The following is a 25,074-nucleotide window of genomic DNA, read 5'->3' as shown; positions in this document are numbered from 1 at the left end:
CTCTCGATGAGTCTTGATAGACTGTGTTTCTTAGGAAGGACCTCCCACGATGAGTCTTTTGACTCCATGGCGGCCTGAATAATAATAATAATATGTGAGAATAATAAAAAAAAAAAAAAAACGTATAGAGGTAGTAAAAGTTATTGAAGAGCAAAGATATCAGAATGGTTAGAGATAAGATCTGAAATCATGTATGGGGTAAGGCAGGGTTGTATAATGTTTGGGTTATCATTTAATATAGTCATCAATTGGATTATTAGAAAAGTTACATGTGCAAGGAGAGGAATTAAATGGAATTGTATATCACAGTTGAAGGTGTGAATTATGCTGATGACAATTTTGATATCATCAAAATACAATGATATACAAACAAAATCAGATGACTTGTATGAAACAACTGAAATGGTTGGTCTTAAAATAAATTACTAAAACAAAAGTGCTTAAACTAACAGCAAATGCCACAAAAAGATCAAAATCAATCGGCATGCAATAAAAGAAGTTAAGAAATATACATTCATTCATTCATCTAATTCATATAAGTTGATTGTGCTAAAAAGTATCAGTGATGAAATAAAAAAATGGAGATAGAAATGGATTGGACATGTTCTGAGAATAGACAGTAGTGAGATTCCTAAAGTGACTTTGACATAGATCCCATGCACTTATGCTCCCTTGACCTTCTAACTATACTTGGACTTTGCAACTGTAACTTGAGGATAAGGTGGTTATCCCAATGCCTCCTGGTGTGTCCTATGTCAGTAGATGTGTGTGTTCACGGGGTCAGTTTGCCTATTCTGGGGGATGAAAAACCCAAGTTTCCGGGTAAAAAAATCCCCTGCCTTCGTATGAGACCGGCTAACTCACCTTTAGTCGAAAGAGACCAAATAAAGGTTTCTCACATCCCAGATGGGAATTGAACCCAGGTCTTTCTGACCATGGGGCTCAGTCTCTACCGACTGAGCTACAGAGGTCCAAAAAAATTTCGTACTTGGGAGTAAATGTAGTTACTGAAGGTAGAACTAATAGTAATATACTGCAAAGACTGACAAAAGCTAATAGTACTGTTAGAAAAGGAAATAATATAAGGAATCTTCAAAATACCATAATAAAATCCAAATAAATATCTTCAATACCAATATTAAGGCATTATTATTATATAGATCAAAAACATGGAAGGTGACTAAAAAACAGAAGTCAAAATTAAATAATTTTGAAACCAAATGGCTGCGTAAAATATAAAAACATTTTGATCCCAATGCATAACAAATGATGACTTATATAAGTTGATTGTGCAAAAAAGCATCGGTGATGAAATAAAAAATGGAGATAGAAATGGATTGGACACATACTGAGAATAGACAGTAGAGAGATTCCTAAAGTGACTTTGACATAGATCCCAGAAGGAAAATGGGAAAGGCCTAAATTAATTTGGCATAGAATGACAGAAAAATAAAGACTGGCTGGCTGGAAGAGCTGGAGAGAAGCTGAATTTTGACTCAGTACAGAGGTATCCAGAAGAAATGGATCTTGGCCTTATGTGCAGTGGCGAGCTATGGAAATTTTAACAAAGGGCTCGCATCGTCGAGCAAAGAAAAAAAAAAAAAATTAAACCAACGCAATCTATCGCCGACCACCACCATTAGTATTTCCAGAGATAATCACAAACATCCATTCCCATGGAAGGATGTTTGTGAACGCTAATGGATGTTCGCAGGATGTTTATAAACAGAATTTGTTTTGTTTGCGATAGAAGTTTTTATGACAAAAAATCTATAAATAATACATAAATATTATCTTAACACAATAATATTGAAATATGTTATATTTCTCTTTTGTTTTTATACTTAAAGTGATAATCAATGGTACCAATCAAGGGGCATTATTTTATAGTCCTATTTATTTATGAGACTACCAAAAGTGAATTCTTATTTGTAAAATGGTAGTAATAACAGTAACTATAATATTTTATTTAATAAAATTGCTTTCGAAACTATGAGACGATTTTACATGAAAAAAAAAAAAAAAAACTGTCTGGTGCACATTTACCCGGAAAAAACTCTCTCCTTTTACAGGTTAACATTTATGAACAATTCCTTTAAGGAAATACTTACGACAACAGCTGCCACACCATATTTCCTCCTTCACGTCTTGTGTTCTTCTAGGAGGATCTATAGCCGAGCGATGATTTTCTAGAAAAGATTTAACATAGGGATTCGGATTAAATTCAATCAATGGTTTCCCATTTATACATATTGTCATTAAATCTGAAATATATTATAGTTAGAGAAGATCTCTTCGTCGTTATGATGTTATTCATCACACTAAAAGCTCAATGACGGCTTCAGCGCTGCAAACTGCAATTGTTGCCATAATCGCTTTGGCTTTTTTTGCTGTGCTGGGAATTTCGTTTCGTAACTTTCCAGTCAAAGCCATTTCCACTAAATCTCTGAAATCATTAATTTTATTTCCATATTTCAAAATAAAATTTAAAGATCTTATCTTTTTTTCCCTTCTAACCATGGACATGTAACTTCTTCCATACTCCATGTTTCAGGATAACACACATTTAAAATGTTTTTCAGTTCTTCATCTTCCAAATCCTCATAATTTTCATTTTTAAGTTTAAAATTTCTTTGCTGCATTAATCTATCATTTAAAGACATTATAGGAGAGTTTAGTAAAATCTGATTTTACTAAACGCGGTAGTTTGTGAAATCTGATTTTGCTTTCAATTGCTATTCCTTCAAATTGTTTTGATTTTAACATGGTATAAATTTTAGATTCACAAGAACCTACAGAATTTTTAAATCATTAATTGCATTAATTGTTCGCATGATTAAGGAGTTAGCCCTTATAATACTTATATTGTGACTTTGTAGAGCTTCTGACAGATATAATTCCTGTAGGATATCAATCATTAATGCTAGATCTTTTAACAATTCAAATTGAGAAGTCAGTTTAAAAAGCCTTTATATTTATCGTTTGATGCAAAATGCTTGCATAAAGCTGGATAATTTCTCCACACAGCAAGAGACGTTCGTAAACTGCAAGCTTCCCATCGTGGTCCAAACACACGGCCAATCTTTAATATTTCGATACCAAGGTCTTTTGCAATCGTATTTAATTATCATTGATGTTTTGGTAATTGATGATGAAAAGGATATAATTTATCCATAAATATTTCAAAATAATTTATTTCTTTAATGTTTTTTTATCGAATCTTCTAATGCTAATTGTAAACTATGAGCTACACAATGCCAAATCACAATGTTGGGAAATTTTTGTAGAAGTTTGATTGCCACACCTGATTTGTTTTCTGGCATTACACTAGCTCCATCAGAACAAACTGCAATAAGATGATTTTTAAATTGTTATCAGAAAATCCATATGAATTTAAAGTAGCATGTATATATTCCTCGGTGGTATTTTCTAGTTCTGCAAGATCTCAAAAATCATACATGGTTCAGTGAGCTCAACTTGTATGCGAATGACTAAAACACTTTTTTCTATAACAGCAGACGAATTGACAACATTATCGATTTGTCTGCTATTATTGAAATTTTGCATTTTTAGTTTCTATTATTTTGGAGAATATTTCTAATTTTATTTGTTTAGAAAAATGTTCAACTATTCTAATTCATGAGAATCTAGAATGCAATGATAATCCTAGAACAATATACCATTTTTAATTTGGAGCTCGATTAAATCTGGCAAATCAGACATTGGTCGGTTTCTCTTCATCAAACTATAAACAGAATTAAACATTTTTGAAGTTATCAAAATTTCTTTTTCATTTAGTTTGTAAATTAAATTTGGTAATATAGGTTTGCAATATTCTTCATTTATTTTTATGATTTTATTATGAGCAAATGATTCATTATGTTTGGATAACTTTTTATGCAAAGATGTGGTTCTCGAGTCTGTAGTATTTCCATTCGGTTCCATTTTCATTTCTACCCATTCCTTTGATAAAACAACTTTTTTCTCCTTCAACACTTGTGTTTGCTCAAAATATAAAATCTTGACATCCTAGTTTACCATTTTTAACTTCTAGTCACTTATACATACTGTGTTTGAAATGCGATGCTTGCTTCTCATTCCAGCAATCAGGTAAATTATTTTCTTTTTCTCCTCCAATTTGTTGCATATTCATTGAATCAATGTGCATGTTATCTTCAAACTTCATCTTCAACTTCATTTTCAACAGCAGTAGAATCAGCAGAATCACTTTTCATTATTTTTTTTTTCCCAAAAAAATTTAATATAATAAATTTCATTGTCTTTTCATTTTTCACAGGTAAAAATACTTCTACAATCATAAAAATAAAATTTGCTGAATCTACAGTTTTTAAATTTATTATTATTTTGAAATTTTAAACAGAAACAACTGTTATACACCGGTGTACTGACAAACACAAAACTAATGTCCAGTGGAATAATCTGCTGATGACGGTTTTACAAACATCTGGTTGTCTAGTGGTTTTACCATATGATTGCATATTTATTTTCAAACTTTCGTTATGGAGGAGGTGAAACAATAATTCCAAATAATCTATACACTGCCGAATAGACTGATTTTTAACATAAATTGAAAGCCAAACGCTATTTTTCTGGCATCCTTAATAATAATTAAGGGGATACATATCCCTTGTTGTTCAACTGCCAGTAAGCAAAACTCTAAGATCGAGAACTACGAATCTATGAGTTTCATATATACCGAAAAACTATGGGCGAATCCAAGTGTAAATGACCACTTCGTAGTACAACACCAAGGCAACTTGAAGCAAAGGTGGAGCAAGTTCCCTCACTATCCTTGATATTTTCTCATAATGTAAAAACACAGCCCCTAGGGGATGTAATACTGTAACTACATTATGAGGAGAGGTCACTACCCAGAACGGTTTCAACCTTTTTTGAGGTCTCATCAGTGAGTAGGTAGACCTCCATTTACACTTGGATTCGCTGATAATTTTTTGGTATATATGAAACTCATAGATTCTTGATCTTAGAGTTTTCCTTACTAGCAGTTGAACAAGGGATTTGTATCCCCTTAATTATTATTAAGGATGCCAGAAAAATAGCCGTTTGGCTTTCAATTTATGTTATAATATACAAACACACCTTTATGGCATTCATATAGTAAAGGTATGCAAGTTCTTTTCAATTAAACCTATGAGAAAATATCAAGGATAGTGAGGGAGCTTACTCCACCTTTGCTTCGAGTTGCCTTGGTGTTGTACTACCAAGTGGTCATTTACACTTGGATTCGCCAATAGTTTTTCGGTATATATGAAACTCATAGATTTGTAGTTCTCGATCTTAGAGTTTTGCTTACTGGCAGTTGAACAACAAGGGATTTGTATCCCCTTAATTATTAGACTGATTTTTGTTAGGTTACCGAACGAGTTTGTGGTTTAATATATGTCAAAAAATTATTTTTATTTTTTATTTAAAAAAAAAAAAAAAGAACAAGGGGCTCGCAAATTTGAGAAAAATTTAACCAAGAACTTGTGCGAGTCCCTTATAGATCACCACTGCTTATGTGCCATGAGACATGAAAAGGATAAGTATGTATGTATGAGGGATTCCATTATTGGAGGTATGGTCAATGAGAAGGTGCATAAGATTTGCTTTCCAGGGGGGGGGGGGGGAAACTGAGTAGTGATTGTGGCACAAGAGTTGGTAGTGTTAGTTGGCAAATATGATCTAGATGGTGACAAGGAGAATGTAAGGATGGATTATCAGGAGGTTGCTGAGGAGAGAAAAAGATACCAGTGCAGTAGAAAAGGTAGTCAGCATGTTGCCCAGGTATGATAATGAGAGCTGAGATGGCAAGTAAGGATTATGAATGGGATGCTAGCGAAGTTGCATGAAGAGAAAGGAATTCATTTTGTGAATGTGTGGGATGAATTTGAGGGAAAGATGGAGCTGTAGGATATCTGCATTAAAACTCTGATATCTCCACAAGTTTAAAATATAGAAATGAAATTTCAGAAGTTAATAATACAGTGTTTGTGAAGCTGTAATTCATGAGCAAGATGTTTTTTGTGTTGTTGTTCTTATTTTTAGCTACTGAAGTTTTGCCTAGATGTGGAAAAAATTTATTAACATTAGTTATTAAAGCATAATCATAATTTTGTACAAGCTGTCTAAAGTTTTATGAAGGTGCTATTTGTATGTAAACAAATGTTGTTTACAAAATGCGTTGTCAAGAGCAAGTGAAGTGAAATTCACAGCTGTGTTATCAGATGTGATTAAACGAGCATACCTCAGTGTGAGAAGATTGTGAAGTGAAGAACTGTTATAATTTCTAGCTGCTTCATTACGAAATAGTGTTTAAATAAACTTTTGTCTTCTCTGAAGAGGTGATTTCATCATTTCAAGCTCAACACTGGAAAGTAGTAATGGCAGACTTGAGCAAAAGTTTCTCAAATGTTTCTCGAAGTTCTTCCAAGCATGTGCAGAAGCGAAAAGAACATTACCAGACTTTGCTAGGTGTTCAGCTATCTATGCAGTAGAAAGGGAACGCAGCAGAAGATAAGCTATGCAATTTCTGGGTCTCTAATATATGAAGACTGGACAGAAATTAGAATAAAAGTTACAAACAGAAGACAGAGAGGATATCTTCATATAAAGAGAAGCACAAAGTTTTTAGTAGTCATTAATCCATATAGAATTTATTTCAGTTAAGACTGAAAAGGAACTTTATTGCTTGCCAGTTCATACAGAAATGGGTCCAGTGAAATTTGTTTTATTTAGGATTTTCAGTCTCATAAGTCATTTCTAACTGTGGATATGGTTGTAGTTATTTATTCAAACACTTTCATATAGACAGCAAAGGTTATTCTTAAGTCAAGAATGTTGAGACCTTCACATAGAAAATCAATTCATTCTGAAGTGATGAGTTTTTAGTTTGTTTATTCAATGGAGCTTTCTGCTTCTTTCATATAGAAAGTGAAGTTACACAAGTGACTTGGAAAAAGACAAGAATAGTTTTATTCAGTCGTCTGTGATATTAAGGTGCAAGAAGAATTTATATTGCTGTCATACACAGAGCACATTTGTCTTGTTAGTATTTCCCCTATGTGAACTCAAGAACAAATAAAAGTTCTCTAGGGGGCAAAACACTAAGGTTCCAAGAGTAATGTCCATATAAGACAATATCTGTTGGTTTATGTGATCATAAAGTTGTGTAGTTAGTGCTTTTCTTGTTGTGATTTGAAGAAATATACTACTATTTATGTAGTAGTTAAGTAGTTGATTTACATATTTGTGTATTTGTAAATTAAAGATTTTTATTTTGGTTTTAACTACAATAAAAATCCCTATTATTCATATTATCATTATTACTACTATATTATCATTTTCATAATTATCATAGATATATATATATAATAATCTTTTCTCCTTGAGTATTCTGCAATTCAGCAGGTTCTTCTCTTAGTGGCAAAAACTTCCTTCCATTCTCTTCTGTTCTGAGCCTTCTCTTTCAAGGTTGTGTACCTATCTCCATTCAGCATGTCATCTAGCATTGTTTTCCTTACTCTCCCTCTGGGTCTTTTTCCGTCTATTTTTCCTTCGATGGCATCTCTGATGATTCTTTTCCCTCTCAGAATATGTCCGATCCAGTTTCCCTTTCTTCTTTCTATCCTCCTTAACAGACTTCTTTCTTGCAGGCATAGACTTCTGTGGCCAATTGGTTCAAAAGATATATTTCGGTGATTACACCACATTTTTTATTATTCAGTTATAAAACACTGAAATAATAGTTCCCGACAAGTTTCGTAAATCGTAGGATTTACATCTTCAGGGGGTAAATAGTATAACTTAAAGTTTAAACAAGAGAATTAATAAATACAAATCATAACTGTCTGGCTATTCATAAAACTCAAATAACAGAATGCAGATATATAACGTTATTGATGTTGAACAATACTGGACGATGTCACCTGTTCTTGTTCATACAGTCTGAGCTCAGATTGAGGTAGATTTTTTTTTATTAGAGCTGACCACACTTGATGGAGAATTAAACCTTGATTTTTATTGCATTGGGTTGGGTTTTTTAGCATATTAGCAGCTTCTTTAAATTTTCTTATATAACTGTTGTTTTCTATGTTTGACATCATCGTTTTTTGCCAGAGTACATCGTATCCAGTGGAAGCAGTATTGAAAGCAAGACCCATTTTTTGTTCACTTTTGTATTGTACGTCTTTTTGGTGTACAGCCATGCATATTTCTCCAGATCTTCCTGTCTGTCCTACGTAGCAAATCCCACAAGAGCAATGGATTTTGTAGACTCCTGATTTTTTAAGAGGATGATGAGGTGGTTTTGGTGGATGTAGGAATCTTGAGATATTTTCCATAGGAAGGAAGGCTACTTTTATGTAGTGTTTGTTCATTAATTTGGCTAGCTTATCTGCAACATTTTTGATATAAGAAAGCGAGATTGCGCTTTTGTAATCCTGTTTTATTGTGTTGTTAGCTGGAGGCATTTTAAGGATTCTCTTGATGGTTTTTGTTTCATATCCATTCTGTTGGAGGATTTGTGTTAAGTATTTTAGTTCTTCATTACATCTTTGTTGTGTGCTGGAGATATCGTATGCTCTGTCTCAAAGAGTTTTAATTAAGCTTATTTTTTGTGAAGGATGGTGGTGTGAGGTTGCATTTAGAAATCTTCCAGTGTTTGTCAAGGCCCTTCACATCATTGCCATTATCCAATGTGGCATCTTCACAATGTATGCAATGTGGCCCCAAAATTTCAGGTCATTGTCCACCATCACTCATAGATCTCTCATCTCCTCAACTTCCTTTAAAGTTTCCCCACAAAATATATACTTTGCAGCATTGAACTGATAGTTCCACTTACCTGCCCATTCATACAATCTATTTAGGCCCTCCTGTACGGCCATAACATCTGCTTGACTCGACTCTGCACTGCCTGTTGCATCATCTGCATATCACTACTTAAACCCATCCCAATATCATTAATATACAAACTGAACAACAATGATCCCAAAACTGACCTCTGTGGCACACTCCACTAGTAACAGTCTTCTTTCAAGATACTGCACCTCCGTATACAACCTTCTGATACCTATCTGACAGCCAGTCACTGATCCAACTCAGAAGTGTGCTATCCAAACCCATCAGTTTCAATTTATTTAACCGCTTGTCATGTGGCAGTCTACCAAAAGACTCAGCAAAATTTAACTATACCACTGTATATGCATCTCCCCTGTCTAAGGCAAGTTATAGTACATAAGTTAATAAAACATGATCTCCCTTTAACAAATCCATGCTAATAATCACAGCAAATACTGCTGTTATCAACCCATTTCTGTATCCTACTTCTCACCAACCTCTCTAGTACCTTCACACAACTTCAGATATAATAAATTGTCCTATAATTTTTAGCCACAGCTTTATCATCACCTTTATGCAGTGGAACAATTTTACCTTCTTTCCACTCCCTTGGAACCTGTGCTGTTATAAGACACCTATTAAACAATTGCCAATGCTCTTGCCAATTGCCTAGAACATTCCCTTAAGACACGTGGTGATATGTCATCAAATCCTATTGTCTTGTTGACATCAAGGTTATTTATTTCCTCAAAAAATACTTCCTACTTGCTCACAATTAAGCCATCCTCTCCTATGTCCTCTGTTCTTGAGTTTCTCATTATTTCACCCTGATGAGGATGAAAAACACCTTTTATATAGTGATTACTGAATACTTGCTTCTGCAGCAGTTACCATTCTACCATTTTCATCCATTAACATAATCTTAACATAATCATTCTTCCTCCTACTTGCCACACATCTAAAAAAAAACTCACTCTTTGCCTAATTTGTAAATGTTTGTTCATACTGCACTTTTGTTGTCCTTACTGAGTCACTCTCCTTGCTTGCTCTTTATAGTCTTTATGTAACTGATTATTACCAATATTCATCTTGTGTGGCCTCAAAGTGTCTTCTTCCAGATTTCATGCTTAATGTTCTCATTCACCCATTTTACACCTATCTTATTCAGCATTTTGACCTTCAGAATGCATTCACACATTTTGCTGTTATGTATTTCTTTGTTAGTTCTCAGGCAGCTTTCAATATCCTTGTCTCTATTACTTCCCCTTTATTTGTATATAATTCTTGACAAAATTTAGCTATAACCTCAACTTATTTGTTGAGAATCCATATGGAAAAAAAAAAATCCAAATCTTTTTAAATATAGTTCATCTCTGTGTGTTCAAGTGTCTGTGTGATAAAGTATATATGATTACTCACTTCTTATACAGTGGTTTAAAACTCATAAATTCAAAATAAAAAGAAAGGTAACTGAGCTCTTAAATCTACCTTGCACACAGGTTCATATTCCAGGATCTCATATGTAACCTATACTTCTTAAATGAACCTGTTAATTTCATTTAACACATTAAGAGAGTCTTCAAACACTAAGTTTTTGAATATAGATTTTTTTTAGCATATATATATATATATATCTCTTTATATATTGAAGAAAGAAGAAATTAAGATTTTGGAAAGCTTTGAGATATGGATTTGGAGAAGGATGGAAAAAATCAAATGGACAGATAAAATAACCAATGAAAAGATCTTAAAAAGAGTAGAAGAAGAAAGAAGTCTCAAAGATATATTTCGGTGATTACACCATTTTTTTATTATTCAGTTATATAAAACACTGAAATAATAGTTCCCGACAAGTGTTTCGTAAATCGTAGGATTTGCATCTTCAGGGGGTAAATAGTATAACTTAAGGTTTAAACAAGAGAATTAATAAATACAAATCATAACTGTCTGGCTATTCATAAAACTCAAATAACAGAATGCAGATATATAACGTTATTGACGTTGAACAATACTGGACGATGTCACGTGTTCTCGTTCATACAGTCAGAGCTCAGATTGAGGTAGATTTTTTTTTATTAGAGTTGACCACACGTGATGGAGAATTAAACCTTGATTTTTATTGCATATTAGCAGCTTCTTTAAATTTTCTTATATAACTGTTGTTTTCTATGTATGATATCGTCGTTTTTTGCCAGAGTATATTGTGTCCAGTGGAAGTGGCATGGAAAGCAAGACCCGTTTTTTTGTTCTCTTTTGTATTGTACGTCTTATGGTGTACAGCCATGCGTATTTCTCCAGATCTTCCTGTCTGTCCTACGTAGCAAATATATCAATGACATTGTCGGTGGATTACAGAGGGATATTGATATTCAGTTGTTTGCAGATGATTTGAAGCAGGGAAGGGTTATTAGTATTAGTGCAGACGTGGTAACCTTGCAAAAGGATTTGAATAAGCTAGACAGGTGGGCAAATGAATGGGGGTGTCATCTGCAAACAACTGAATATCAATATCCCTCTGTAATCCACCGACAATGTCATTGATATATTTGCTACGTAGGACAGACAGGAAGATCTGGAGAAATACGCATAGCTGTACACCATAAGACGTACAATACAAAAGAGAACCAAAAAACGGGTCTTGCTTTCCATGCCACTTCCACTGGACACAATGTACTCTGGCAAAAAACGACGATATCATACATAGAAAACAACAGTTATATAAGAAAATTTAAAGAAGCTGCTAATATGCAATAAAAATCAAGGTTTAATTCTCCATCACGTGTGGTCAACTCTAATAAAAAAAATCTACCTCAATCTGAGCTCTGACTGTATGAACGAGAACACGTGACATCGTCCAGTATTGTTCAACGTCAATAACGTTATATATCTGCATTCTGTTATTTGAGTTTTATGAATAGCCAGACAGTTATGATTTGTATTTATTAATTCTCTTGTTTAAACCTTAAGTTATTAGTATTAGTGCAGACGTGGTAACCTTGCAAAAGGATTTGAATAAGCTAGACAGGTGGGCAAATGAATGGGGGTGTCGGTTTTATTCAGCAAAATGTAAGGTCTTGAGGTTTGGGACACATCGACAGGAGCTGCATACTCTATTGGAGGAGCTATACTGGAGGAAGTAGGGGGACGAGATCGGGGGTTGATGATTGATAGAAACCTGAAATTTAGGGGACGTATTGCAAAGGTAGTGAAGGTAACAGAGGATTTCTGTAATAATGTGAAGGATGCTGACCTGCAGAGATAAAAGTTATCATTCTGTTGTATGACCCTGATCAGGCCACACTTGGACTTTTGTGCTCAGATTTGGTCCCCAGGATTTGAAGGGGATAAATTAATTGTGGAAAGGGTACAAAGACGGTTTCAGGACTGTACAATGTTAGTTATGAGGATCAGCTGAGGGAATGTGGACTGCAGAGTTTGGTGGATAGAAGGAGAGGTGATATGATTGACTTTTAAACTGTTGAGAGGTGGTTACAGGGTTGACACTGGGGAGTTCTTTCGCTTGGTTGAATAGTGGGAAGGATGATGACAAGGGGCCATCCTTGAAAGTTACGAAAGGCAACTGAGCAAGAGGGTGAGGAGTGGTTTCTTTGCATGGAGGGTGGTTGAACTATGGAATGCATTGCCTGGTGGTGAGAGCAAGAACAGTCAATGAGTTGAAGGAGTGGTATGATAGACTTTGTGTTTCCTAGGAGGGACCTCTAGCGATGAGTCTTTTGACTTCAGGGAGGCCTGAATAATAAGTTATTTCCTACTGAGACTTCTTTTATTATTTTGTGATGGTCTCAGTGAGATCAAGCTTGAATAGTCTTATAGCTAGCCCCACCTCCCCTTGTTTTCATACGCTCCTGACATCTTTGTAAAAGACAAAATAGTTGACCTTTGTTATTTTATAACAGTTCTAATGGGATCATATATATGTATTTTGTTTTTTATTTTTTTATGTTTTTGGAGAACATGAGAAAATAATGGTGCCAGTTTGTGAATTTCTAAACCAGGCCTTTGTGTATTATGAGATACTGAGGCACTTGATATTGGTCAACAGCGTCTATATACAAGTAGCCTAGTAATGAAGGTATACTTCATTTTCAAACTTTTGTTTGCTCATGCTTGGGTAAAGGATTAAACAAGAAAATAATCTGTCTAGTTTAAGGTATTTTTAATACTGTGGTATCCCTACAGTAAGGATTGTAATGTTATGATCATGTTCACGTAATGTTTTGTCATGAGAGTTTGGTCTTGTTTTAGTTTGCATGATGGTATTGTTAGATTAGACTTTGTTTGTATAGTACTGACCTTGCTGTAAAGGACAAAACAGTTGACCATTATTATTTCTAGTGAGTTCAAGCTTGAATAGTCTTGCAGCCTACACATGCACACATTGGAGTACATGAGAAAATAATGTTCCTGAGGATTGTAATTTTTACTATTTAAAGTAAAATGATTAAAATTATTTTACTTTAAATGATCACTTTGCCACATCTGAAATTATAATGAAAAAAAAAAAAAAGATATCTTAATTTTAAAATTCAATATAATTGCTTTTATCCTTGGTTTGCAGAAATTCAGTATTTATTTAATCAGAAGTAATAACTGTTTTGCGGTTAATTAGAGGAATTAGAAACTTCTCATATACCTGAAATACTCTCGAAGTTTTCAATAGCACTTATTTCCTTTTACTACAGAAAGGGACCATCTTTCTTTTTTTACTTTTTATATATAAATATGAGCCTGTGTAGCTCAGTGGATGTGGCGTTTGCATACCCCGGTGCTTGGCTTCACAAAGGAAGACTTGGTTCCGAGTCTAGTCGGCGACTAGAGGAAATTTTTCTAAGCCTTTTTTTGACCGGTTCCCGAGTTAGTCGAACTCTGGCACGGGCAAGTGGGTTTTTTCTCCCGGAAACTCGGGTTTTTCGTCCTGTAAACTCGAGAAAATCGACCGTAGAGCCGACATTATTTCAGACATTAAATATATTGTGTTAGGGACGACGAGATGGTGGCACATTTGAGCCATCTCTCTTCACTGTGTACCGCTTAATTAGTGATAGCTTTGGGCCATCTATCTCTGATTGGTACCAGTGGAGATTGAAGTGCCCACTCAGTCTCCAAAAGTTAGATAGGGCTAAATGGCCTCGCCTACTCCCTGTGCGTTAGCTGAGCTGATATATAAATATAAAAATCAGGGACGTATATTCCATGTGTGTGGTACACACCCACAGAATAAGAATATCACTGATATTATATTTTTGCATTTATTCCTGTTAACTTATCTAATTGTTTCCTGGCTTCGCATGATTCATGAATAGGATCCTTTTTGATGTAAGCATTGCATCACGTTTGCTATAGCCTGGGTGTGCAGTCACAGATGCGAATACTTTTGAGCACTTTGAAGAGACGTACGAATGGTGCAGCGGGTCAAATTCTCAACATTCCAATGGTTTTAAACCACCCAGAAATCAGTGGCTGTGATTGATTATTGTGTCAATCAATTCAATTGAATGTTGTCATTTGTCATGAGTTGCTGTTTTTGTTTCTTAAGTTCCATCTGTTTTGCATGCACGAATGAAGTTTGAACTGATGTGTTTAGGACACTGATATAGACCGATATAGTTTATTAATATTTTTAATATAGAATATTTAACTGTTTTTTTGCCCATATTTGCAATGGGAAAACAGTGTTGATGATCAACTGAATGTCCCATTTTCTGCCAGAGGTTTTGTGGATCGTATGATTGTAGTTGAAGGAGGTAAGCCTTGTCCTCTTCCAAATTTACTATTATATTTGCACCTTTTTAGTAGTTGAAATATGCCAACCAAATATAGCATTCTCTTTCATTATTGTATTTCTAATATATCTTAACCAAAAAAAAAAAAAACCATTGTCTCCCATTCTATGCAGATTTGGTTACAATTAATTGATAAATTAAAGTTATTCTGCAATTAATTATATTGGACCAATTACGATGAACACTGATGCACTATGCATGCTTAACTTTCATACTTCGAAAAAAATGCAATAATATAGTCAAATTGAAGTGAATTTCTTAGCCTGGGTTGCATAAGCCACAGGACATCACACCCATCCTAAATGGATATGTGATGCCACTGATATATGGCTTACTATTAATATACATAAGATGTTTCCATTATTACATACACTTTTAAAAGATGCAGTAATTTATTTAGTTTTATTATAAAAATAAAATTATTGATTTTAGGTATTGATGCAGCAATTTCCTTATCCACCATATGAAATTGTGACACAAATGACAACAATTTTGGATGCTATTCCTTTCATGATTGTGTATGGATTCCTTGTATTAGGTCCTCTCATAGTGAAGCGAATTGTTGATGAAAAGGTTAATAGAGTAAAGGTAACTGTTTTTAAATATTGGGTATTTTGTAGATATATTTTAATAATAACAGCATCTCACATGTAGCTTGAGACAAACTCCAGCATCATTCTCAGCCTACAGTGAATTAACAAACTGAAGTCTGACTTGGAGAAATCTAAATGCCAAAAACTCTCCTTTTTGCACAAATGGCTGGAGAAAAAGGATGGAGAAACTTTATCCAACAGTCCTTGCGAAGGGCCATTGTCCTTGCATAGATGACAAAGGCAGATCGTGCTTAACTCTTTCAGAAAAGACACACAAGTGACCTGTGGCCTTCTTCCCAAAAGACATCAGAAGAATCTTTGAAAGACTTAGATATCAAAAAAAAAGGCTTCTGATCTTGATAGTCCATTTTACAGAAATGATATTAGTCCATGTTCAACCTATTCCAAAAAAAAAAAGACAATCTTCTGTCACAGTCACCTTCATCACCTGGAGAAGTGCCAATTAATGAGTGATCACCTGCATAGATTTTGCCACTCAAAATCCACAGCACATGTTTTTGTCTACATCATTCACCATTGGAATATGTGCCATGGAAAGATTTGGAGAAACCTGTGTTGTGCACCTGACATTTTCAAGGCACTGGAAAAGATCTGGCATAGAGGGCTGCTTAGTGAATTGCCATGTTATGGTCTGTCTACCTTCTACCTGTCGTAATTGGGTTGCCAATTTTTTTGCGGATTGTTCGCTTCATGTAATTATTGATGGTGCTCTTTAGATTTCTCTGTCAATTGAAATGTTCCCAAGGACTCTGTTATATCACTCGTTCTCAATTACTTTCTCTCACTGACTGCATAACCTCTGTTATTCATGTCAAAGTTTCTGGAATAGAAAACTATGTAGACATTGGAATGCAAATAATTTACTTTTATTTATAGCTGATGTCTAGATAATGCTAGCTTAAGCTAGCATTATCAGGGGCAATTTAACCCTACATACACACACATGAAGACACAAACTAAAATGACCCGGATAACAAGGGCAGTCACATGCATGTATGTATGGCAACAGTGGTGCTCTTTGTGGTACTTCCTTTTGTTAATGCCGATGTGTAGATAGGGCAGTACAACAAATTCTGTTCAAAATCATGCCGTCCATTCTCTTACAGTTAACTAGGTTCTGTAGAACTTGTGCTGATTCCAGGAATAGTCTCTTCGAGTTAAACCAGGATTTGTAAAGTAGTCTGACTTTTTTTTTTTTTCCATCTCTTATAAAGTGGTCTTTCTCTAAGGCATGTTGGGATAATCTGTATTTTGGCTTTCCATTCCAGATGTTCTTTTTTCTCCGACCAAAGTAGCTCATCCTCTCTATCCAAAATATTGTGTTTTCCAGGTGATGAAACTCAATATTTTGTTGATGCTATAAACACCTCAGAAGGAGAAAGATTCTGGGCAATCCTTGATATGTCTTACACAGGTAGAAATTTTGTTTAGAGGTGTGTTTTGTTGTATCCATTTTGTTGGAATGAAATGAGTAGAGCCTATTGTTTTGGGTGCAGTGCTCATCCTGAGGATGAAATTTGTTCTGCTCTAGAGGCTAGTTTTGAAAATTCCAAGTTTCTGGGGAAAGGTGGTGGTGTGAAATGGCATGTAGGTATCTGTCTCTGTGTATGGGCTTATGGCAAACTGAACATATAAGAAACCCATCTGCTTGCCTTGTAACTATAAGTATCCAAGTAGGCAAGAGTTCCTTTTTCTTTTTCCACAGTGAAACTAATGACGATGGATATTATTCAGGAAGTGTAAAAAATTAGACTGTCTGTGAGCCATGCAGCTGATGGGAAAAGACATTCTGTACGTTACCTCAACCATACTTTAGGTTTGATGGCAATGGAATTAAGTCTCAAAAAAGATTCAAATTATTCCATGTATAAGTTTGCAATGGGACAGAGAAATGTGGATACTTTAGTTACAAGGCAAGCAGATGGGTCTCTCATATGCTTGGTTTACTGCAAGCCCCCACACATGGCAGATACCTATCTTCCACTGCCAGCCTACCGAGAAACTTAGGAATTTTCAAAACTTTAGCCTCCAGGGCAGAGCAAATTTTGTCCTCGGGACCAGCACTATATGGAACAGTAGGCCCTATTCATTCCAATAAAATGGATACAGCAACAAAAACCTTTGCCAAATTCTTTAAAGAACAAGTTCCCATCCCCCATACCAGATTATACATATATTATATCTTTACCCTACATCAAAGGCACAACAGATGAACTGGGCTTCCTCCTGAAATGACACAAAATCAAAACCGTATACATACCTCTAGACAAAATTTCTACTTGCCTAAGACAAATCAAGTGGCACCTAGAACCTCTCTACTTCAAAGATATCTACAGCATCCCTTGCTAATGTGGAACTCAGTATTTTGGACAGATGGGACGAACTACTTTGATCAGAAAAAAAGAACATATACTTCCAGAATGGAGAGCGCCAAACAGTGGACTGACCCAACATGTCTTAGAGAAAGACCACTTTATAACATGGAAAAAAATCCAGGCTACTTTACAAATTCCACTTTAAATAGAAGAGACTGTTCCTCAAAGCAGCACATGTTCTACAGAACCCAGTTAACTGTAACAAAATGGAAGTATGATTTTAAATAATTTTGGCACACTGCCCTATGTACTCATCGGTAGTTAACAATAGGAAACACCACGAAGAGCAACATTGTTGCCATACATGTGACTTCCCTTGTTATTCAGGTCATTTTAGTTTGTGTATTCACTGAGTTTGCCTCTGATAATGCTAGCTTAAGCTAGCGAAACGAAGGCTGTAAATAATTAATATTAACTAATTATTAAATTATTTGTTATCAATTAACTAAATTTTTTATTTGCATTCCAGTGTCTATGTAGTTTTATATTCCAGAAACTTCGACATGACTAATAGTAAGAGTTAGGGAAATTTAAATATGGAAATACAATGTCCTATTTATTGTTTTGGTGTTAACACTTTTCATTGTTTTGACTCAAACATCCCAGGATTAAAGATGATCTAAAATTAGAAACACTGATCTCTTTACCATCCTTAAGTGCAGTGATGAGAACCTAATCACCTTCCGTGCTTCTAAAAATATTTTCTTTTTTTTTTCTTTAAAAAAAAAAAAAATTTAGATCTTCCTTTTACTCAGAACTCAGCTGAGTAGTCAAGACCAAATTGTTCACTCTCTTTTCTTGGGCTACTATTTAACCTTTCCTGATACAAGCACATCATTTCAATAGCATTCTCAGCTCCAATATGATCCCAAGATCAGAAAAATTCTTAATACATTGCCTGCAACTCCCTTTCTTAAAAAAGATTTCAAGAATGCAATCACGCTGCCTTATGTCAAGAATGTCACAGATAAAGTGGCTGTGTTGCTCCACGAATACAATATAAAAGTGGGATTTTTACTTTACAAAAAATATCAAGATCTCTATATCCACCAAAACCTTTATATCACTCCATGAAAAAAAACCAGGCATCTGAGATTCATTGCTCTTGTGGCATTTTGTTATGTAGGCCAGACAGGAAATTAAGGAGAGATCCTCATGTCTGAACATGTAAAAGATCTTGAAGAAAGAAGAGAGCATAAACCAGGCTTGACATTCTACATAACCACTACTGGCCACCAAGTACTCTTGCAACAAATCATATATTGATGATAATTGTTTTACAAGAAAACTTAAATAAACCTCATAAATGCTTAGGATCCTTGAACAATGTAATAAAAATCAAGGCTTAATTTTACATCAGTTATGGTCTGCTTTCATCAAAAATGTAACTACCATTGGCCTAGGATATAGCACGTGTGATACCACAGAATGTTATAACAACAACTAGCAATGTTCCAACATGCATAAAGTTACACCAGAATACAAATGAATTTATCATTTGTATTCTGGTGTATCAATTATATTTAACAGTTGGGAAGTTATCAAAAATGTCTAATATGTGTAATTAATTGTCAATAGGCTTTTATTGTGTAAAATTTTTCATATACTACTATCCCCGATGATGGGAGTTTTATGATGTACCAAACTTGATGCTTGTTTTTAAATAAATTCCTTATTTATATTATAATGTGGTCTAAATACCAAAAACTTCCCACAGAAACCTGTGTACAACTTGGTATTTTTTACTCTTCAGGTGTTACTTTAACCAATTACTAACTGCACAAATCTCAAATTTGCCCAACCCTAGAATGCTGCTCATGTTTGGAGTGGTACATGTATCTCTCAAAAATTTTTTGTTGTTGCCCTGATGAGGACAACATCAAATTGATGACCTCTTTCACAGACTTCCTCCTGCCACTATCTCATATACATTTGGTTTCTATATTTTGTCTTTTCATTAGATACTTCTATGGGTGCTCTTCAGCAGAACTAGCATCTGTTATTCCTCTCTCCTATTTCCTACAATAACATAAACAGCAGTAGTAATTTATGATTTTCAAGCCCATTGAACCTGCCACTCCCATTTCATCTTCTATTCCATTTACATATGCTCTGAAAAAGTGTTCCTCCAGAAGTATAGTACAGTCATACCCCGACTTATGCTACCGCGACTTACGCGAATCCGGAGTTACGTGGTTTCTTATATGTACATATTCCTGTCACGCTTCATGCCTCACCACTAGTTGTATCTTTCAGGTGCCGGCCACGTTCGCCAGTGTCACACACGCTGTGAACAAGCACTGACGTGTTTCGCACAGTCTCCATTCATACACGATTTTTATAGTCTACAAACCTTGCGATTGTTTAATGTTATGTTCTTGATAAAAATTTTATCACATAAAAAAATAATGTCATCCAAAAGAAGCAAGTCCGATTCTTTTACAGCTAGCAAGAAAAGAAAAACATTGACTTTGGAAACAAAATGAAGGCAGAATGAAAATTTGTGAGCTAGCAAAGAAGTTCGATCTACAGGAATCCACAGTAAGAACAATCATGAAAGAAAGGCTTACAGATTTTGGAGAACATAGATTCTAACGAGGAACGAATTGTAGTCACAAGGCAAGGAATAAAAAAAATCATTAGCTTGCTATGAGGAAATTTTGCATGACAAGAAAAAGACATTATGCCATCAGACGAATCTATTAGATTTTATGAAACCATTGACATCGAAATAACTTTCTTTTTTTATGTATGAAAAACTACAATTATGATTATATTTCTTAAAAAAATATAGTTGTTTTTGTAAACCTTTGGTCCCAATTGTATGTTTGTTCGAATTCAACTTATGTGCTTTTTGTTGGTCCCACCTACTGCGTAACTTCGGGGTTTACTGTATTCACCAATGACCACAGCCTCCAACTTTTCAAAAAGAACATCGGCAAATTCCTTCTTACTTAACTGGTCCATGCAAGGCATCAATTTAGGTTCTGCAACTTCTTGTGTTGTAGTGATATTAGCTTGATGAAATTGCTCTTCCCAAGAAGGAGTTTATCATTGTTTCCTGAAATAATGATGTCTGTGTGTACAGAGTATGTAACTATCAAAGTTATTCAAGATCAGTTATGTTTACATATTTAGGAGCCTTTGTAACTAATCTGGTATAATCAAATTTGGTTGTAAAGACTTGGGTTTGAATCCCATCGGATGTGAAGATGAGTTAGTTGGTCTCATATGGAGATGACAGGGTTTTTCATCCTTCAAAGCAGCCAAACTGGCCAGAACACATGCAGTTTACAGCCAGAAGCTGCAATATAGATAGTTAACCACCCTATTCAACCTAACAAAGGTTAAGTGGAAAGGGGCATGATATATTATTTATGCGCGTGCACACACACACACACACACAAAGATATATATACAATTATTTCTTGTGATCCAAACAATAATTCAAAAGTCAGACATTTTTATTCAAACTCAATGAAAATTAGATATAGGTAAATTTTCTACAACTTCTCAGAAGTGAATATGATACTCATAAACAAGGCATGGTCCACATCAGTTCAGCAGTATCGAATGTTTCAAGAAGCAGATATGGAATCAGATCAAATTGGATGGATACAAAAGGTAACAAATGAAGAATATATCACAAAGTAAAACTGCAAAGAAAATATAATGCAGAAAATTAATTCGAAGGAAATTGAAGTTTTTTTTTGGACATATCTGCAGAATGGATAATAGTAGAAAGATTAAAATCTTAATGTTTGGTACAATGGATGGTATAAATAGGACAGCCAAGGCGAGTGGGTAGATGATGTGAAAGAATGATGTGGAAAGAGTTTGCAGGATTTGAGTCATCTCAAATCAGAGAGAGGTGGCAAAGGATGATGAAACAGGCATTGGACCTATGGACAATGATCATGATATGATATAAATTATATAGTCAGATTTTAAAAGAAAGACTTGTCATTATTGCCTATAGTTTGCTTTTAAAAGAAAAGTCTTGATTTAGGAAGGGTAGAAGTTGCATTGATGAGGTATTCACTAAAAGTATTCATAGAAAAAAGATGAAAATTTAATTTACTGACTCGCCTGGCATTTATAGATTATGAAAAAACCTTTGACCAAGTTAACAGAAAAAAATTATGGATGTAATGGAAGACCGAGGCTATCCAAAACAGTCATTGAATCTATCTTATATATATATGGATGGATGGATGGATGGATGATCTACTAAGTAAGTGAAAATCTGTAGTAAATCCAGAAATAAAGATCATACAACAGTAAACAATGCTTTTTCATATGATCATGTAATTATACAAAACTCAGAAAATGATCTACAGAGATCTGTTCACCATCTACAGCAATTAACTAGTGAATACAATTTATGAATCTCATTAAAGAAAATTAAAACTGTTGTTGTATTTTGGGGGTAAATATCCCATATGAACTAACACAGTAATTGAAAACCAAACTCTAGAACAAGTAACACATTTTCAGTATTTAGGATGTGACATAACATTTGATACAGACAATAAGGTACCTATTTTCAGGCAATCTGTTACTATAAGACTAACAATAAAAGACAAATCAAAGCAGGTAACACAATTAAAATTTTATGAAGTCATGGCAATAGCAACAATACTATGTGGGTCAGAAAGTTAGATAGAGAGAAAAAAAAAAAAGATGAAAGTATAATACAAGCTGTTGAAATGAAATTTCTTAAAGCAGTTAAAGGATGTATAAGCATGGATAGAATATGAAATGATGAAATCAGAAAAGAATTACAAATACAAACAGTAAATGATAAAAGAAGACTTGAACGAAATGGAGAAAAAAAAAAAAATATATATATATACACACACACACACACACCGTATTTTTCAATAGATAATGTGCACCTTATGTATAACGCACACCCCAACATTTTCACTCTTTTTGCTGTATAGATAATGTGCATGCGCCAACTAGCGGTAGAGTTAGGAAGTACAGACAGAGGAATTCTTTAAAAACACGTGCGTTGCTAGTAGCAGTGGTTGACATGGAAGACAGAAGTACTTCTCGGAGAAAATCCTACACAGCGCAGTTCAAGCTTGAAGTGGTAGAACTAGCAAAGGAAAAAGGGAATCGTTAAGCTGGTAGATTGTTCAATGTTGGAGAAAGTAGTGTTCGTGAATGGCGAAAGGCTGAAACAGTCCTGAAATGTTTACATACGAGGAAAAGTGCTATGAGGTTTAGAAGGTGGTTGTGGCCAACCATAGGGAAAAAACTGTTTGATTGGGTTGTTAGTGAAAGAGCTAAAGGTATGAGAATATCTACTGTCTGTTTGTTGCAGGAATCAAAGAATTGCGCAAAATGATGATATAAAGAATTTCATAGCCTACCCATCTTGGGTTTTTGGATTTACGAAGAGAAATAATTTAAGTGTGCGCTTCTCCACTAGTGTTGGACAAAATTTGCCATGCGACTGGGAAGCAAAAGTAGCTAAATTTCGTTTGTTTCTGAGAGAAAACTTGTGTGGGGTTGATGCTTGTCACTTTGGGAATATGGATGAGGTCCCTGTAAGTTTTGACATGCCTAGGTCTAGGACTGTGAATCTGAAGGGAGCAAAAGAGGTTTAAGTTGCTACAACAGGGCACAAAAGGTCTAACTTTACTGTGATTCTTTGCATAACTGCAGATGGTTCCAAACTGTATAGTGATTTTCAAAAGATGATGATGATTGGTGATTTTCAAAAGAAAGACTGTTGCAAAAGGTTGTGATTCCAAAGATATTATTGTTACTACTAATGATAAAGGTTGGATAAATTCCGAGGTTATGAAATTTTGGTTGGGGAATGTGTGGCGAAAGAGAAAAATGGCATTTTTCAACCCAAAATCTTTTGTTAGTGTTGGATTTGTGTAGGGCACACACGACAGCAGAACTTAAAACAATTCTAAGTAAGTATTCCAAATTGGCCGTCATTCCAGGTGGTTTAACAAAAAAACTCCAACCCCTTGATCTTGCAGTAAATAAGCCATTCAAAGACAATTTGTAGGCCAAGTGGGAAGACTGGATGATGAATGGCATCCATGAATATAACAAAACAGGGCAGAAGAAAAGAACGTCATATAAAAATATAGTTACGTGGATTGTAGAAAGTTGGGCTGCTGTAAGGGAAAACTGTGTTAGAAATGATTTCATTAAAGCACAAGGGAATGCAGTGGCGTCCAGTGACAATGATTATGAAGCTGAAGAAATACCAAACTAAATTTTTAATGCAATTGATTCTTTAAATATCGAGTCTGAAGAATTTTTTGGATTTCAATAGTAATGTTCAATAAATATTAGGTAATACTTCTACCTTAGTTTTGTTATTACATTTGATTTACCTCTTGTACCTTTCGAATGTATACCGTGCATGTTCATTTTTAGTGAATTTAGACTTTTTTGTATAGATAACGTGCACGTTATCTACCAAAAAATACTATATAGAACGGAGAAGGGAAGACTACCAAAAGAAGTAAAGGGAGAAGTGACATAGGAAGACCTAGAAAGAGAATAAAAATATAGTCGTCAGGATGCCAAAACAGTCTTTTAGCCTATATATTGAAAGAAGGTATATTTGCTAATTTTCTATTAGAAGTCAAATAAAAGATATATTATCATCATCATCAAATTCCTAATATATACCCTCAAGGGATGTACAGGATATGATAGTACTACATGAAAAATTACATCATTACTAACTTCTTATTTACAATTTTCCTCCAAATCAGTCTGTTACCTGTCAAGAATAAAATATTATCAAATCTTATATTTCTATCTTCTAAGGCACTTTTTACTGTACCAATCCACCTATATCTTGGTCTTCTTGTAGGTCTTTTTCCTGCTAACCTGGCAGAGAACACTTGTTTTGCTAATCTTTCCTTTCCCATTCTGTTTAAGTGACCATACCCCTGAGATTAACTCGGCTAACACACACTCCCGGATGCTGTCAATGTCAAGTTCTTTCCTGATATCCTCGCTATTAATATGACATTGCGATTGATGCCATCTGCTCATACCCCTAATCTTTCTCAGGATTCTTATATCTGCAGTCTAGTCTTTGGTGAAGTGTTTTACTTTTGAATCAGCTCTCAGATGCATAAGTTAAAATTGGCTTGAATTATTGTCTTGTATACAGATAATTTAGTGTTTTGGCTAATTTCTCTCTTATTCCACATAAATTTATTCAGTTGACTGCCTGCCATACCAGCTTTGTTGATTCTGTTGTCTATTTCCATATTTAATTTACTATCTTCACTAAAAATCGTGCCTAAGTAGCTGAAATGTTTTACTTGTTCTATACATTCACAATGCAGTTGATATTTTCATTGTTTCTGTCTATTTTCATTGTCTTTGTCTTTTTAATGCTGACCTTCATACCATATCTATTACAAC

General features: G+C 34.6%; 1 protein-coding gene across 2 annotated transcripts in view; it reads left to right on the top strand.

Moving 5' to 3' along the window:
• Nucleotides 1-25,074, top strand: part of LOC150099998 (phospholipid-transporting ATPase ABCA3-like) — a 728,766-nt gene that overhangs the window by 140,198 nt on the left and 563,494 nt on the right. For both annotated transcript variants that reach the window (XM_090402469.1, XM_090402468.1), the window contains exon 5: nt 15,099-15,254. In XM_090402469.1, coding sequence (XP_090258595.1) covers nt 15,099-15,254 — 156 coding nt within the window. The remainder of the gene's footprint in view (nt 1-15,098; nt 15,255-25,074) is intronic.

This window comes from Typopeltis vanoorti, chromosome 13 (genome assembly GCF_054136105.1).
Source record: "Typopeltis vanoorti isolate ZY-2024b chromosome 13, IOZ_Tvanoo_1.0, whole genome shotgun sequence".
NCBI lineage: Eukaryota > Metazoa > Arthropoda > Arachnida > Uropygi > Thelyphonidae > Typopeltis > Typopeltis vanoorti.
This window is presented reverse-complemented; position numbering and strand designations above follow the sequence as displayed.